We start from the raw sequence: 16,454 nt of genomic DNA, 5'->3' as shown, positions 1-16,454 counted from the left end.
CGGCGCGCATGGCGCACGCAGGCAGGCATTGCACGCATGCACATGTCTGGGGAGGGGAGGCATAGAGAGGTGTATACAGCGGAAAAGCACATGGTATCCTGACTGGCCCGATCGGCGACCGATTGCAATCCACGACAACGATAGATTGCATCGCGCCCGCGGGAGGCCGGCCCATCTCGGCTGGTCTAGACGCGACCGGATTGCTGACGGCGGACTTCGCTGGCCGCGGCCATGCGCGAGAACGGAAACGGTCGAGATGGGGATGGGCTGGATGGGAGAGTCCCCGAGAGTCCCCCCCCGGGGAACACAGGTGAGCGAGCAAGGAGAGGAAGGGCGCGGGTGAGACGTTGGCAGCGACCCCGAGCTGACAACCCCCCCCCCCCCCCCCCTAAACTCTTATAAGCAGACAACTTTGCGTAACTATTTCCCGGATGAGGTGAGCCCACGTTTTTTTGCCATCGACCATACATGGCCTAAATGCCTTGCCTCGTATATACTGCCGACTTACAACGCGCCTATATCTGGGCAGGGTGAGAAATTCCTCTCCCGCGTTGGCGCCGCATCGGGTAGGATGTACCTGATCGGCGATGGATCTTTTTTTGCTTCTTCCTTTCTTTTTTTTCCCCTTCCCACTGTCCCATTCTTTTTATTCTTTTTTTTTCCTTCTTACCCGTCCTTCGGGTCTGTGCAAGCTATAGTAGCGCCCTCCCGTCCCCAGACGGAATCAAGTTGTCGCACTCGGGAGGCCTAACAAAACGGTACCGCGACGGAGTCTCCATTTTACACTTCTCCACCGCCTCCTCCCTGGGTAGGTATGTACACATGTAAGCATCGCCAGGACAAGGGTCTGGAAAACCCGAGACATCTTCACGTCTATTGAACTAAATATTCTTTTTTTTTTTCCTTTTTCCCGTAGTTTTTTTTTCTTCCTCCCAGGGTAAGGGGGTGCTCCCGCGCGAATCGATGCACTCTACGTAGCCCCCGGTACCCGTGGTATCCGTGGAGTGGGAGTAAGGCAGAAACGCGTGGTGATGGCGATAGACCGAGGGCGATAATAAGGCATTGGGCATCGCCCGTGTCCGACGTGCTAGAGCCGGCCTACTACGGGAATCAAGCCACGGGTATGCCCTCCTCGCTTTCTCTCTCAACATACGTCAGCCTTAAAAAAAAAAGAGAGAGGGAGAGTATGATACGACGAACACCTTACGAGGACACCCTATACCTACCTCCTCAGCAATCCCTGCTGCAAATCCTCGTCGGACAGAAGAGGTAAGGTCGGAGGGAGGATAGAGCATCTGTTCTTCGTACCTACATTTCACCTACTTTGAGTGCATGTCAGCCACCTAGCTGAGGCTGCGCACCTCTATCCACGTCATGAGTGTTCGGCTTCTGGCGACGTGACATGGGGAGTTTAGGGTTAGTCGTCGCCGTCGTGCCTAGGACGAGGTAGGCAATACCACGTCTCTCTTCTCCCCTCCAGGCCGGGCTCGCGGGCACATGCCAACTACCTACCTGGTAGCTGACGGATGGAGTTGGATTGCTGTTACCGATCTCTTCCGTAACTGTGGCCGTATGCTGTAGGTAGGTATGAGATATGCCAATGTCAATCCGTGTAGGTGTGCAGGCGTGCGTGCCGTCCGTCCCACCTCTTACCGAAGCTCCCGCTTACTACCTCAACCTTCTACGAAATGCAACCTACACGTCCATGCGATGCGCCGACGTCAATGCGTGCCGTAGGTTAGATAATGGTGTCTTTGTGTCTCCTCGGTTCCCTGCCTGGGCATCTGAGGGGCAAAGCAGTGTTGTAGGTAGACTGCCGGCACAGTATAGGTTGATGCGCAGGGCCGTCTCTTTGTCCACCGGCGGTGCCATTGTGCACTGCATACAGACAACCAGATCGAAGGCGACACCGACCAGGGGGGATAAAACCTGTCCGATCGCTGGGTTACTTGCCTCTTTGGTGCGCTCCCGCGACCATTGCGCCGCTTCACCCCGACTCAGCGTCACCATTGCGCCCTCGCGACGCGACGGCATCTTCGCAGTGCCCTCTTGGCAGCGCCTGTGGTGTCTCCAGCCCGGGTCGTGTTCTCCCCTCCTCCTCCCCCTCCTCGCGTTTCTTATACCTACCTACAAGTCGTTGGCAGGTCATGTCTGCTGCATACCTATATGCATCCACGATCCGGCCATGCTTCCCGAGGGCACTGGAGGACTGTGGAAACTCCGCGCCGGCGGGCGAATGTCATGTACCTATTCGCCCCCGTTCACTTCGAGATCGCTTCCTTCTCGCCCCTCCTCCTCTTCTCTTCCCCGCTTCTGGTACCTGCCTACAAGTACCTCCCGCCTTGAGCCTCAACCGGGACGGCTCTCGATATAAAAGTAGGACTGCGGGTAGGGCTCTCCGAGGAACGATGTATCCTAGTCTTGTTTTCTTTTAATCTCCTTTCTTCCACTGCTTCCTTCTCGTGTGCAGTTGCGAGTCGAGAAGCATTCGAGCGCAGCAGAAGAAAGAGAAAAGAACAGAAGCGTCGGCACTCCCATAGCTCGTCGTACATACGCCAATCAATCGGCCGGGCTTTGGCTTGTTCAGCTCGGCAGCCATCCACATCTTTTTTTCGGTGTTTTTTTTGGTTCTTTGCGTTTGAGCCTCGATCCAATCCGCACCGCATCGCGTCCTTCCCGCATCCCTCGGATCGGCTGGGAAATTGGGAATCGGTTTTCTAGGCTCGCGGCCATCGCTCCCCTTCGTCCATCGGCCGAAAATATCTCACATTTTACGCCTTTACCTCTCTCGCGCCAACCGCGCCGAACATCGCAGTTCCGGTCCACCGCGCGCGCTGGTAATTCACTCAGACGCGAGACGCCAGAATCCCATACCTGCGCTCCCGAGGTCGGATACTACCCACCCGGGATATAAACGTCTGCTCCCGTATCTGTCTCCATACCCGCCTCGTGCCGTGACAAGATATCTTGGTGGCTGCTGTCTCCCGCCACGCCGTCTCGCGGCCGTATCGAATCGTCTCCGTATCCACCGTTTGCACCGTACTGTATTTCCCGTTTGGGCAATCCCCGCATTACGGAGACAGTATGTACCTCGGTTTTTGCTTGTCCCTGGCAAAGTCCCCTTTTTAATTTCCTTCTAGTTTATCTATTGTATTTTTATTTTATTTACCTCTTATTTCTTTTTTTTTTCTCCTCTCTCTCTGCCTCTCTCTCACCTGTCTCCCCTCCCCCCTGGTCGACACCCCCCAACAATTCCCATCCCATCCGCCCTCCTCGATCCCGTCCACTCACATCCCGTCTTTTCTTCGCTATATCGCGACGGCTGCAAAACTTCTTCCCGCTGGTTTGCGCCACCCCCCCTGCCCTCCCTCTCACACCCCCCCGGCCTCGTCCTTATTTATTATTCTACCTCTCTCCCCTCCGGTTCAATTTCTGGTCTTCCTCCTCCTACCTTACCCTGTCTCCCCAGAGTCACAGGTTTATCTATAGACCTTCGCCCTAGACACACGGCGCGGGAATAGAACCAAGCTACGGGCAGCCTGGCGCAGCCAAATCAACCAATCCTTTCTCCTTGCGACGGGACATTGATTTGACGCCGCTTTCGCGCATCCTCCTCGCCATTTCCGGCCTCTCTTCTTCCTCTCTCGCGTCCCTCCTCGCCACACACGCACCCTCTAGCACCCTCTAGCTGCTATCGTCCATGTCGCGACGAACCTCGTGCGCATCTGACGACAGCAGAAAATCGCACAGCAGACCCGTGTCGCAGCACAGTCACGGTTCGCCACGCTCCTCCTCCCACAACATCTCTTCGCAGCAGAGAACCATCAGCTCCCAGACGCACACTCCCTCTCCTCTCAAGATGGTCACAACTACGACGACGGTGACGACGACGGCGTCGCACCACCACAGCGACGACGCCTTGCACTACTACCTGCCCGACACCAACGCGCAGGAGGCCGAATTGCAGAAGCAGGGGTGGATGGAACCGATAGTAATAGACGACGAGGACCTAATGTTTGGCGGAAAGAGCCTCAGCGCCTGGTACGAGGAGGAGAGAAAGTCGCTCAGCTTCCCGGCCGAAGAGGAGCGACGCGGCCGTCAACGGGTAAGTCCGAATTGGGGGGGTGTAGTCTGCCTACCGACACCGGAGAAAGGGGAGAGATCGAGACAGAAGATGCCAACTCACGCGACTTCGCAGGTGCGACAGCATCACTCGCAGACACATCACCACCATCACCATCACCACAACCGCCAACACGCGAACTCGGGAACCACGACGAATGGCCATGACGACCAGAAGAAGCATTGACACGACGGACGAGCCTAAAGGGCTGCCGAGCAGCCCCCTATTCCCTTCACACGAGATACCCAAAACAACTGCATTTGCATGTCTGCACGGGCGACTGTAGAACTGTCTTTTCACACGCGCATCACGGTTTTTTTTCTATACGTCGAGCCGGATCGAACCGAATCGACCCTCTCCGCAACACCACGTCGCCTCCTCTTTTTTCCACAGATCCGACACGTGCATTTTGATCGCATTAGATATACCACATTGGCGCTCTTCCTTGCCGGGGCATTGGCCTCGGCCATGGTCACACCAAGACAGGACCGGGGGACTGATAACTAGACCAAACAACAATAGATGGGCCGCCGCCGTGTTCCTCTTGAGAGCACACACCCTGTTTCTGGGTTTCTGGCGGTGAGCCCCTTCATTATTATCATCATCACCATCATCATCATCATCATCGGTAGCATCGTCGTCGGCGACGTTACACGGGCGGGCACGGGACATAATGTATCTCTTGCATTTTTACTAGGCGTTGCGATCGGCCCTTTTTTTCCCCCGTCTTCTTCCTCCCATTGGGTCCCATAGTGTTTTGATTCCTTCTTGATTCTCGCGCATTTCCGGGACCGGGCGAAATTGACAATTAGATGATACCTGAGGAAGAGAGGGATACGGGCTCTTTTTTCTCTCTCTTCGTCGTCGTTCTTCGCGGGCGTCAACTCCGATAGGGAATAGGCGGGCGGGACACTTTACGCGCGGACATGCTCGGGGGCACGGGAACGGGGGAGCGGGAAGGTGTCGTTATGGTCATCACCTGGCGCGGCCGGATTTTGCCGGCCGCCTATGCTGCCGACGGTTATTGTCATATAACCCGGAGAAGCTCCCTAGAGCTCTCTCCTCCCCTCTCTCTCTTTCTCGGCGGCATCTGCGGAGGCGGAAGGGCTCGGGGTTGCGGCTCGAGCCGACAGCGAGAAGCGCAGAGTAGCAGTGGGCGGTAGAGGAATGCATAGATGAGGGGAAAGGATAGCCGACATTACAGACGTGAAGGAAATAAACGAAATATACACCCCGTAAAAACGACCCTGTGGTGGTTGTGGTTATCGTAGGCTCTTGATACCGTGCTGTTTGCCCCCCGAATATTGTGACTCACGAACTGCCTGAACGTCTGTGCTAAGATGAGACTGGATGTCCAAGCTATACACGTATATGTATGTATAGCATGTGTAGGCTAGACGCATTGGGTCGAATCACCCGATCAACGGTGCCAACTTCTCTCCTGGTGGACCGCGTCCGAGCTGCGACGCGACGCGACGCTTGAGCCGGACCGCGTTAGCGATCCGGGACGCTCGGCGCCCAGGCCGCGATCGGCGGCCAGCCGTGTGTCCGTCTGTCCCGGCGTCCGTCGGCCGAGCGACGGGGTCGGCGCGCGGTAGAAGGATGACCCGGAAGCCGCGAGGGCACCTGAAGGGCGGATAGCGAGTCGGCGTGAGCCTCGACGCCGCGCGTGCGGGCCCCCGCGACACAGCAACAGAGCAGACGGCCTCGCGCCGTGGCCGGCGCCGCGGGGGGTGCCCCGTATCGCGCGCCAACCGAGCCCCGCTCCCGAGGCCGGCGCGCGCTCGCGTTCGCACACGCTGCCGCCTGCCGTGCTCGCCGCGCCCTGCGCCCGCCGGTCGCGGTCCCGCGGGCGCGAAGCAGCGCGCTGGTGTCGCCGCCTCCGCCGCCTTCGTCGTGTTCTGCCCCAGTTTTCTTCATCTGCGATGTCCGGACGAGCACGGGTTCGGGAGCTGGCGGGCAGCGCGCGAGCCGGAAGCCGTGCCGCTGGGCGAAGAAGGGCTTGCGGTCGGCGAGCGGGCCGCGGCGTGCTGTGCCAGCGCCCGCGCGCACCCCTTTCCCTCCTCGTTGTTCTCAGCAGCGGCTACCTGCGCCGCTGGTCGCTGCGTCGCCATGTACGGTAACTACTTCCTGCTGCCACCGCCCGAACCTGAGCAGCAACGGCGGCCCGTGTCCGAGTCGGCCTTTGCAGGAGCTTCTCCCGCACGTGGTACTGTGACATCGACGATGTGGGCGTTCGAATGGGGTCGCGCGCCAGTTCCGGGGCGTGTGACGGGGCCGGCTTGGGTCGCGAATCGGCCGTGGTGGTTCTAGTTTCCCCCGACGGCGACGAGCGCGGGAGGACCCGGGCCACGGTGTTCGCGCCGAGGCACGGCGGAGGGGAGCTGGCTCCTGGTGAGATGCTCGCGCTCCCTCTCAAGCATCCGACTTCGACGGACCGCCGCGGGCTAGCTTACTGGGGCCCTAGCAGCCGGCTCTATGCTGTGAGGGCGCGAGAAGGCGGGCATGAAGAGCCGAGGCTCCCGGCGCAGAGGACAGCAAGCTCTGTGCCTCGGAATCCCCGCGGAGAGGGAGCGCCGACGTTGAGGGTCGCGCTTGTGGGAATAGCCGCAGGCCCGGTGCGGGGAAGATGAGAAAGGATGAAGAAAAGGATCCCATCAGAGGGAGGGGGGGAAGGGGGGTTTAAACCACCTGTCTCGCCCCCAAGGGCGCGCCTCACCCGAACCGTCCCCCCCTCCCCGAGGCCAAAGCTCCAGCTCCTACCACTACTGCCGCCGCCGCCACGATACCACGCCGATGCGCCCCCTGCGTCATGGCGCCGTCACTCGACCTTCCCGTGTCGCACGCCCTGTTTGTCTCACCACGACGAGGAGGAGAGAGAGAGAGAGAGCCTATGTGCGACGACCTGGTATGTGCTTGTGGGAGCGCAGTTCCCGTCGCACAGGTGCTCGAGCAGCGACCTGCCCGTCCCACGTAGCCATCGCTTCCGACGCCCCTGCACCGCGCGCAGACCAGGGCCATCACGCCAGGTGTCGCGCTCCTGGCCGTCGAGTCGTTCAGGCCAGCGTAGCCGCCCCCATCGCGCAACGGTGCCACGACGGCCGAACTAGTGTCGTCGATGTTGGGACTGGCGGCGTAGTGCAAAACCCCGGCAGCGCTGCGAGGACTGCTAGACCGTTGTGGGCGCGATACAGGCGCCAGGCTAGCATGCGGCGTAGCGGCGTCCGGGGGCTCTCCGTGCACGGCGCGCGAGGAAAAGGGGGGTGGGTGCGTGGGCGCCGCGCCTCTCCCCGAATCTCGTGCCGTCGCATGGCATCGTGGGCAGGACCCTAGTGGCCGGAGAGGCCGTAGACAGATGGCTAGATCTATGTCGATTGTAAATACGGGAGCTGCGGGATGAGGGACTCGACTAGTGGTTGCTCGCTAGTCCGGCCGGATTCGACTTCGCGGGCCCCGCCGGGTGCGACGTCCAGCTTGCTGTGCCGCCCTGCGGCGGTAGATCTGCTCGACTGCCGTCCTGGCCATTCGCCTCTATATTCCTCCGCAACGGCGGTCGTTGCTTAAGTAGGCGGCCGAACAAAGGCAGTCGGTGGGTGGAGGACGGGGCGCTAGGCTAGTGGATGGATATAAGATGGTTATACGGCCGCAGCGGTTTCAGGGACCACGACCCGACGACCAGTTACGTAGGATTCGCAAACGGCCTAAGGTAGTGTATGGGCGATCTAGAGTAGTCTTCCTGTGGTATGGAGCTTCTGCCAACGCCGTGTCCCCGGCGCCAACGTCGAATACAATACAAGCACGACGTCGTGGCAGCAGGACGACATACGCGAGATAATCTAGATCATAGAGAGCTGCATAGACAACTGAGATGTAGCCTAGCGAGGAGTAGGACGACGCGAGGCTACCGCATCGCTTCCCCTTAGAAACATGCCTACGTAGAGAACTAGTTGCCGCGCAACCATTAGTATCGGTGGTTCACCGGCCATCTAAGTCTCTACTCTTAGGCCGGCATACCGCAGAACACTGTCATATCACTGCCGTGCCGCGGAGACTAATGGTCGTTTTAGGCTACTCGCAGGCGTTTAGACGGGATCGCATTGCACAGCGTAACATACCCTCTATACACGGGCATGTCCTTACCTATCTTAGGACCGACACCGCGACCATGAAATACCTGCCTACCTTACGCAGGTACGATGCGGTATGCGACGCTTGCCAACTATCTACGGTGGCCATATCGTCGCCCTCTACTTGTCCCCTATCGCCGTCGCCGTCGTCATCGTAGCGTAATACGCGCTGCGCTATGCTGTGGGTGCGAACGCATGAGCGAGGTAGTATTTGCCTTCTCCCCCGCGCGCCACCGCGCGACGCTCCTGCATGTGATGCGCGAAGGTGCGGGTATGCGCATGTGTGCGCTGCGCTGCGCTCGCTCTACTTGCTACGTAGGCGCGTACGTGTGGTTACGTGCGAGTGCAGAGAGGGCGTGACACGACACGGCGTCGTCGGTGACCCGTAGTGCCGCCCAGCGCCGCCTACGCAGCGACGAGCTACCTGCCCAGCCCCCCTCTACTCGCCCACGCAGCTGCACACGCGCACCTAGGTACATACGTCCTCCTGCCCCCTCCGTTGTCTCTGCGACAAGCGCTGCTATCGCATCTCTTCCCCGAGCTCCCTCGCCCGCGTCCGTCCGCAGGTCCAGAGAGGGGGAGGTTGCTAGAGAGAGATACGCATATGGGCAACCCGACGGCTGACGGTTCGCCGAACCTTGGAAGCAGGTTTTTGCCCGGGGGCGGTGGGGGGTGGGGGGGCAGGTTGAGACCGGGAAAAAAAAGAGGGAGAAAAAAAAGAAGCGCAGGGAAAGGGGAAGAAGGTGGCCGAACGGGAAGAGGAGAGCGAAAAGAGTGAGGATAAATCGAGATCGGGAACGAGGAAATGTGATGAGTCACGCCCGGATGAGAAGGGCCTTGGCCCGGGGTCTGGGACGATGCCGTGTTCCTACGTAGTGTGTGTGAGTGAGAACCAAGAAGAGTAGGGAGAGGGTTCCGTAAAGTAGGAAATATATGAAGAAAAAGAAGAGTGGGAGGACGGCGTGCGACGTAGGTGTGCGGAAATATTAATAGGATGTATTATAGGGTTAGGTGTGCATGCAGATAGGAGGCACGTTAGGTAAGGTGGTATGCAGATAACCAAGCATTCCCCACGTAGAGGTAACTATCTGATGTATTTACGATACATCGATCCCCTCATTATAGGTATGCCCTACATAGGTACCTACCTGTAGGTATGCCCTAATACATGCCCTATATACGAGGGGCGGAGGTACCTAGGGTAGTAGGGAGTGTAGGCACTTCATCCTCCTGCTGTGGCCACCACCTTAGGTGCCCAGAAGTGCCCAGACCCAACTGACTAGGTAGGTAGGTGTCCATGGAAAGAAGCCTCCTACCTCCCTACTTAGTCCCTAAGTCCGTCTCTCCCATTGCTGCCGTCGCATCCCTCACCAGCGTCTGCGCCCTACATATGTACAGCGACGACACGACCTCGAGCGCGAGCCGAAAAAGGCATTCTGGATTTCTTGACGAGGTCGCTCCGCCGAATAGGAGAAAGTACCATGCCTGCCTAACCCATGTTCTGACCGCATCCGGCTGTGCAGCTACCCCACTGCCTTCTTTTTCTGTCCCTCTTCTTTTCCGACGACAGCGTCACAGACGGGGGCGTCCGAGGTCCCGTCGTATTATAGCCTCACTTACTTATCGGCTACGGGGATGGGGCGGAGCTTCTCGGCGCTCGCTGACTGGCCGTGCCTCCATCCCTCGCCACGAAGCTGCTACGATATAGTTGCGTAGCGTCTGCAGAGTACCGACTGACAGGACGTGCAGCTGGGACTTCCCTAGAGGGCGCCGCCGGAATTAAAGTGGCAATAAGACCAGAATGACAAGAAAAGGCCGACGGCTAACGGTGGGGAAGCGTTGCGCTTGTCATCTTGGCTTCGCCTGTCCTCTGTCGCCTATCATCCTCTCTTCGTCCTTTGGCCACCCCAGTCGTCCGCCCCATCCACTCTCATGCCATCCCCTCCCCTCCCTCCACCTGTACGTGCACCCATACCTACTCTATGCGCATCGCACCCGGCGTCCTGGCTGCCAGGCAGGCGGACTTCCGTCGGCTGAATCGCGGGTATGTAATGTAATGTAATGTTATGTAATGCCATGCTATGCCATGCCATGCCATGTATGTCTCTCGCTCATATCGGGGGCGAGAGAAGGGAAAGGGGAGGCGAGGGCGAGGGCGAGAAAAGAGGCGCACGAAGAGAAGTCGGATACTAAACGGGTCAGCTGGGTTAAGGAAGCCAGCTAGCTAGTCAATCCTGCCCGGCGCTTGGAGAGACCCGCGCGACCCCGTCTCTATCCACTTACCCGCTGTATATACTACCCACTATCTACCCACCGTCCCGACCGTAGAGAGGCTGTGGAAAGAGAGGAGACCGAGAGGGCGAGAGAGAGAGAGAGGTGCGAGCGCGAGTAAGGAAGCGAGTGGGGTGGGGGTATGGGAGGGAGAGGGGTAAGGGAAGCCCGACTCGTGATGCTACCACGTTCTCCTCCCGATCCCTCTTACATCTCTCTAGATTAACGATCGGAGAAGGGGGGGGGGGCGAGACGGTCGAGAAGAGGCTCAGAACCACAGTATAGGGCCCGGGAAGGGCGGAAGCAAGGACACGAGAAATACGAAGAAAAGGAGAAGGCAAAAAAAAAAAAACCTCGCCTAATGCTCGGGATGCTAACTGGGGCGCTAATGAAGTAGTCCGCTCACCGCTCACTTCCGAGGAGGCGGGAAGATTGCCGGCGCTGCGAGCCGGGCCCGGCGGGTAGACTATAGGGGACGCCTCTGCCCGTCGTTCGACATCGTACGTGCGTGCGTGTATGCACCGCGGGGGAAGACGAAGAAGAAAGACAAGGGAAGAGAGAGAGGGGGACTGAGATGGCGAGACGAAGGCGCCGGGAACCCCACCGTCGAACGGAGCCAGACACCGTCGATGATCGGATGCGATCGGCGTCGGGCGCGCTCCAAAGTGGCAAGCCGATGCAGCACATCGTTGCGCTAGATACGGTGAGGATGCATCGACGAGAGAGCTGTCGCCCTCACAAAAGTGAGCCCCCCCCCACCCCTGCCTGCTGCCTGTGCCCATCCCCCGCACCAAGCAATATGTAATATGTATGTAGATGGGTAGGTAAGCATGGAAGTAAGCGATAGACACGATGTGCTTCCCTATAGAACTGGGCAACCCTCAAGTGGTCGCCCCGTTTGGGTCTGCGAGCCTGCAGGTTGGACGGCGCCTACGGGGCGCGCGCTCCCATATGGGTACTGACTGCGTAGCTTGCCGTAAGACTTAGGTGGACTCGAATCGTCGCTGGCGATCCATCCCCACGCACAGAGGTATTAATATGTCACCTAACCTACCTATACACGCCTGCATACATACAGGTATATACATGGACACATAGACACACGCATGGGACCGGGTTGTAGGATGCATGACCGTACCCTCGTCGTTCCCTACTTCGCGAGTCACACACACATCCTCACGATCGAGAGCCGCGGAGACGCGATCGCCTCCAAGGTCACCGACCCTGGCTCGATGCCACCCTACCAAGCTTGCCCTGTCGCCCATCGCGTGAGGGTTCATGAGGAGGGATGCCCGCTTAGTCGGCCGATAATTATTTCCGATGCAATCTAACCGTAGATGTTCAGGTTCGCGAGGTTATATTGTCTGTGTGCGCGTGTGCCGCCTCGCGTGTAAGTGTGTGTGTGTCTGTGTGTATCCATATGTCTGTGTGCGGGCGGGTGCGAACCCACGGCACGACATGGGAAAAATGAGGTGCTGCTCGTCCTATCGCACAGCAGCATCTTGATCTGGATCCGGAAACCCAAAGGACGGGTCGAGCCAGATAGTATTACAGCCCACACCTTGAAGGGCTGGCTATCCCCAGGCCAGCCAGCCAGCCATGAGTGGTAGTCAGGAGGGCGCATCCCCTCCCCCCCCCTCCCCCCCTTAGGTGCGTGCGCGTGTGCATCGTCCGTGCGAGTGGTGATAAGGACCAAGCCGCTATCGGGAGGGTGGTCGACACTGTCCTACCGGAGTACGGAGAATGGGTTTGGAGACGTAATTTGGCGCGTGCCGGAAGACGCATCGGCCGGTAGTTGAGGATCTGCGATGGCTACGTTCCCACCCCAGCTAGGCTCAGCCTATACCCGTGCTAGACCTCGCCCGGCTAGGTGTCTCCTGGGCGCCTCCTGGGCGTCCAGAAATCCCAAGATCGAGAGACGCGATAAAGCTTGTGTCCAATCGTGTGAGTCGTGTGATGGCCCGGGTTCCCAGTCCCCAAGAAGTAGTAGGCTGGCCTTCCTACAGCAGACCAGCATGCAACTTGGCTGCGCGGGCTGGCTGCTGCGCACCGCTTTCGACCAACGCACACCATGCAGAGATACGATGAGGTCAGTTGGGTACCTCGTGCAAGCCTTATGCGTACTTCGTCGCCCTCACATTCCCCCCCCCCTCGAGAGAGAGAACCCGGTAGTCTGACGCCATGTCGCCATCGACCCAGTTCGGTGAGTCGTTCGCCGGCCCCTCGAGCCATCTGCCCTCCCCATGCCTCCACCGTGATTGGCACTGGTCGTCGTAGCGTCGAATACCCTCTTGACTCAGCAATACTATGCACCAGATGCACGCCAGCGCAGGGAGGACAGGGGTGTATGAGTGAGAACCCGAATGCTCGTGATTGGACGAGACCTGGGTTTCATCGTCACATCACCCTACCTATAATCAAATAAGAAAAAAATTATTGTCAAGCGTGAGCGAGGCGTGTGTACTATTTCGGCTCGGTTCGGCCATCCCAGACGGTCTAGACTATACGACTCGATACTACTCGGACCTGTATATATATATATATATATCTGTCTCGGTCCGGCAGCTCCACCACCTTGCTGACCTGAAAATCTCTTCTTGTTTCCTCGGGTACGTGAATAGCAGCCGCACTGTCGTTCTGCGCTGCTAGAAATCCTTTTCACTATTGGATCTTCTCCATCTTGGCGACTGGCAATTTCTGGGATTACAAGAACCGCCGCTGCTTCTTATCGGTCTCCCCTACGTTGCTTGACACCTACTGCCTACTTGCCAGCCACGAGATCGAACGAACCCACGGCCTGCGCGGGACGTCCAAGTGTTTGAATTACGAGTGCTGTTACATTACACCATGTCCAAGGTTGCGAGGAAGCAGAGGCCGTCGGCTGCCATCGACGATATCGATGCCATCACGCCGTGCCCGCTTGCCCGCGGCACCCCCGACAAAATGGGTGTGTCCGAATTTGCCAACCCGGTGGAGGCGTTTCAGGAGTCGAGGTCGGCATCGCCGTGCTCCGAATGTTCGTTGAGCCGGCTGGATGCGTCGGGGAATAGGAAACGGGAATCCCTGCGGGTGTTAGAAGAGGGCACCAACGGTGACCCCGTGAGACTCTGGAAGCGCATGCTCGCGCTCCAGCAGGCATATGGCTGCTACAAATCAGCTCGGATGAGCGCAGCCCTCAGCTCTGGTGACGTTAGTCTGTTGTTGCGTAAGTGAAATTTTCTCGGTCCGCCAAGAGACTCGTGACGTGGCCGTTGACATGGTTTACTGACTCATGGACGACAGCTTCGAAGGCGTGTCTAAACCTTTTGAACGAGAATATGACTTTCCTACCTGGCGAGGCGGGACCGGGGATGGATGAGTGGCCATCGGAGATGGAACGCGGGCGCAATCATTGAGGCCCAACGGATCGGCTGACACTATCCGATAATTATCGTCAAGAGGGGAAGGGGTTGTTTGAGGCGAAGGGACGAGCATATGCCACGATTACCGAAGACGTTTTTCTTCTTCTTTCGGATCCGATGGAAAGGGAGTTGGGCCTCAATATTAGGCGTCGGCGGTAGACTAAATTTTGATACCCCTAGTTTGGATTTCTTTTTGGACGTATAATGAATTAATTCGTTGATTCGGACCTTGCCCACACGCTTGATCCCGCGCCGATCTTGTATACCCGCAACTATGTAGTCGCCTCAATCGTCAGCAGCCATGAGACTACGAAGCGCATTACGCAAGACCTTCTGACATTGCTCGCGGTATTGCACGGCAAGCTGCTGGTTGCGGTTAACGGCCTCGTATTCCGGGTCGTTGACCTCTATCTCGTTTAGGTCGATGCTCAGCTTCGAGCCCAACGAATCGACAATCCTGGTTAGTACTTCTTCTGGGATATCGCCGCGCATGATGTGGGCTAGGCTGACAGGGCCCGTTTCTTCGCTTGCTCTAGTAATGGCTTCGTAGAGGACGGAAATGAGGGAGTCTTGAATGTGGGAAAAGCAAGGGAGGCAACTCATCGAATCTGCGCTCAAGAGTTTCGACCGCCCGACGAAGGAACTCGGATGAACGAACGGCCTTAGCGACACAAGATGCGTAGAGGTCAAGTCACCGGCCTCCAGATCGGCTTTTGTCCTGATGTGGACATAGTCGTTGTGGAGAGTCTCGTCCTCTGGGAGGGTGAAGCCATAGCCTAGAAGCAGCTCGGCATTGGTTTTCATCCCGTAATTATTGAATACTTGCTGCCCAGCGGAATATGTCTGCCTCGACCTGAGCATGCACAGTTGGGTTTTCTCATCGGTGGCCCAGGCAATTTTCGCCAATGGAGAGTGGTTCCCGATATCGTATAGGGGAAGCAGGATCGAGAAGTCGTCCAAGTCGCAAGGGACACTCGGCGCCATTCCAGATGGTAGAATGAGCGAGGGGCGAAAACTCCGGCTGGTGAATATGCTGTACGCCCAGTGGTACAGAAGCCGCGTGTACTCTAGACGGTAACTCTCCGGCAGCAGCTTCAAGGCCTCTTTATATTCTCTCTTCAATGTCGATTTTATATCCTCGACCGCTACAAAGGCGTTGGTTCCCTGGAGAAATTCGACGTCCTCTGCCGGCCACAACGCTGGGAGACTACTGCTTAGGTGCTCAGGCTGGGGTAGAGTCCGGATGTAAGGCCACCACCTCGATTCGGAGCCAAGGAGGTACTGCTGGATGAGAAAGAACCGTCCCACTACGTGAGGTGGCGCGTCCTTTAGAAACTCCGCCGGGAAGCATGCGCTGCTGCCACGATCTAGCGCACTTTGAGGAGGCGGCGACGATGCAGCAAAGTTGGGACTGTCGTCGATAGCGTTGAGGTAGGAGAGCGTCTTGGATAGCGGGAGGGTCACCACGGTGTCGTCGACGCCGATGGCGCATGAATCTCTCACGCGGAAAGACCCCTTGGTAACTTCATCATGGTAGATCTCAACTGCAGAGTTGAGGTTCCCGCCGCCTTCCTCTACCCATCGGAGAAGCGCGTCGTAGCGCTCTGCTGCCGTTGCCATAGTCGCGACCGAGCACGGGAATAGAGCTCCCAGGGTCTCTGGCAACTTGTGCAGCAAGATCGTCAGAATTCGATTCTCAAGACGTTATAGATAGCGCAGGGCAGCCTCTTCGACCACGTCTTCAAATATACCTGTCGTTTCGTGCCTACTGAGAAAGAGGAAGAAGTCGAATTCGAACATCGCCTCCGTCTCTAGGTACGTATTCCGTAGCGGGGTGCTGTTTCGTATTACATAAGAAACAGTGTATATACTGTTATTTGACCGTGTATACATACGGTCGGCTTATCTAAGTCGAAACTAGGAGGGCGGCAAGGATGTTAGAAGGGGCGGCACAAGCATTCCGTGCATTTGTGCTGCATATTTTCTATATTTAATACCTATATATATATACCTATATATAAACACATACTTACCCTCTTCGCTCGGATAGTGACCGAATACGGCTATAAAGGTCTTACATATGCCGGCGATGGCAAGCGCTGACTTGTGCCACCGCGTTTAAGAGACGATAGGTATCTAGTATATATTGGTACTGGTCCGAAAGCAAGCGGATTTCCGCAATAAAATTCTTCATGAATATCCCATCGAGTCCCGAGGTAGGTAATTCCCGGGAAGAAAGAAACTCAAACAACTACCTAATTAGTTAGACACGTTTCCGAGATTATAGAGCATGATGAACTCGAGAGACTACAACTTGACTCAGTAGAGACACCTGTCCTACAGCTTGCCTTGCTTTTCATTAGCAGTGATTGCAGGCATTGTGTGATCGAGATTCTCCGCGCCGAGCAACGGTGTTTGGACAACACCGAACTCTCCGCGTTGCCATGATCGACGTGTTCTTCATTTCCACGAATCTCACGAAACGTGACGCCTAAAACAGGTTCTACGTGAGGGGCGAAGCATGCTGCTTAC

General features: G+C 57.4%; 5 protein-coding genes across 5 annotated transcripts; 4 read left to right on the top strand and 1 right to left on the bottom strand.

Moving 5' to 3' along the window:
• Nucleotides 1–1,671: 1,671 nt before the first annotated feature.
• GGS23DRAFT_483093 (uncharacterized protein) lies at nucleotides 1,672–2,635 on the top strand. Its single transcript, XM_051514322.1, has one exon. The coding sequence runs from the start codon at nucleotides 1,706–1,708 to the stop codon at nucleotides 2,372–2,374; it is 669 nt and encodes a 222-aa protein (XP_051372824.1). The 5' UTR covers nucleotides 1,672–1,705; the 3' UTR covers nucleotides 2,375–2,635.
• Nucleotides 2,636–3,415: 780 nt separating this feature from the next.
• GGS23DRAFT_483095 (uncharacterized protein) lies at nucleotides 3,416–4,377 on the top strand. The gene is made up of 2 exons (XM_051514323.1): nucleotides 3,416–4,105; nucleotides 4,220–4,377. Exons 1-2 carry the CDS (start codon nucleotides 3,701–3,703, stop codon nucleotides 4,307–4,309), a joined length of 495 nt encoding a protein of 164 aa, XP_051372823.1. The 5' UTR covers nucleotides 3,416–3,700; the 3' UTR covers nucleotides 4,310–4,377.
• Nucleotides 4,378–6,722: 2,345 nt separating this feature from the next.
• GGS23DRAFT_562991 (uncharacterized protein) lies at nucleotides 6,723–8,081 on the top strand. Its single transcript, XM_051516060.1, has one exon. It carries the CDS (start codon nucleotides 6,920–6,922, stop codon nucleotides 7,454–7,456), a length of 537 nt encoding a protein of 178 aa, XP_051372822.1. The 5' UTR covers nucleotides 6,723–6,919; the 3' UTR covers nucleotides 7,457–8,081.
• A 4,952-nt stretch (nucleotides 8,082–13,033) lies between these two features.
• Nucleotides 13,034–14,062, top strand: GGS23DRAFT_482925 (uncharacterized protein). The gene is made up of 2 exons (XM_051514320.1): nucleotides 13,034–13,726; nucleotides 13,804–14,062. The coding sequence occupies exons 1-2, from the start codon at nucleotides 13,369–13,371 to the stop codon at nucleotides 13,914–13,916; spliced, it is 471 nt and encodes a 156-aa protein (XP_051372821.1). The 5' UTR covers nucleotides 13,034–13,368; the 3' UTR covers nucleotides 13,917–14,062.
• Nucleotides 14,001–15,863, bottom strand: GGS23DRAFT_482950 (SET domain-containing protein). The gene has a single exon (XM_051514321.1). The coding sequence runs from the start codon at nucleotides 15,540–15,542 to the stop codon at nucleotides 14,208–14,210; it is 1,335 nt and encodes a 444-aa protein (XP_051372820.1). The 5' UTR covers nucleotides 15,543–15,863; the 3' UTR covers nucleotides 14,001–14,207.
• Between the last annotated feature and the right edge of the window lie 591 nt (nucleotides 15,864–16,454).

Source organism: Durotheca rogersii, assembly GCF_024521655.1.
Source record: "Durotheca rogersii strain YMJ 92031201 chromosome Unknown GGS23scaffold_7, whole genome shotgun sequence".
Taxonomy (NCBI): domain Eukaryota; kingdom Fungi; phylum Ascomycota; class Sordariomycetes; order Xylariales; family Xylariaceae; genus Durotheca; species Durotheca rogersii.
Note: the sequence above shows the minus strand (reverse complement) of the source record. Positions and strands in the feature narration are given on the sequence as shown.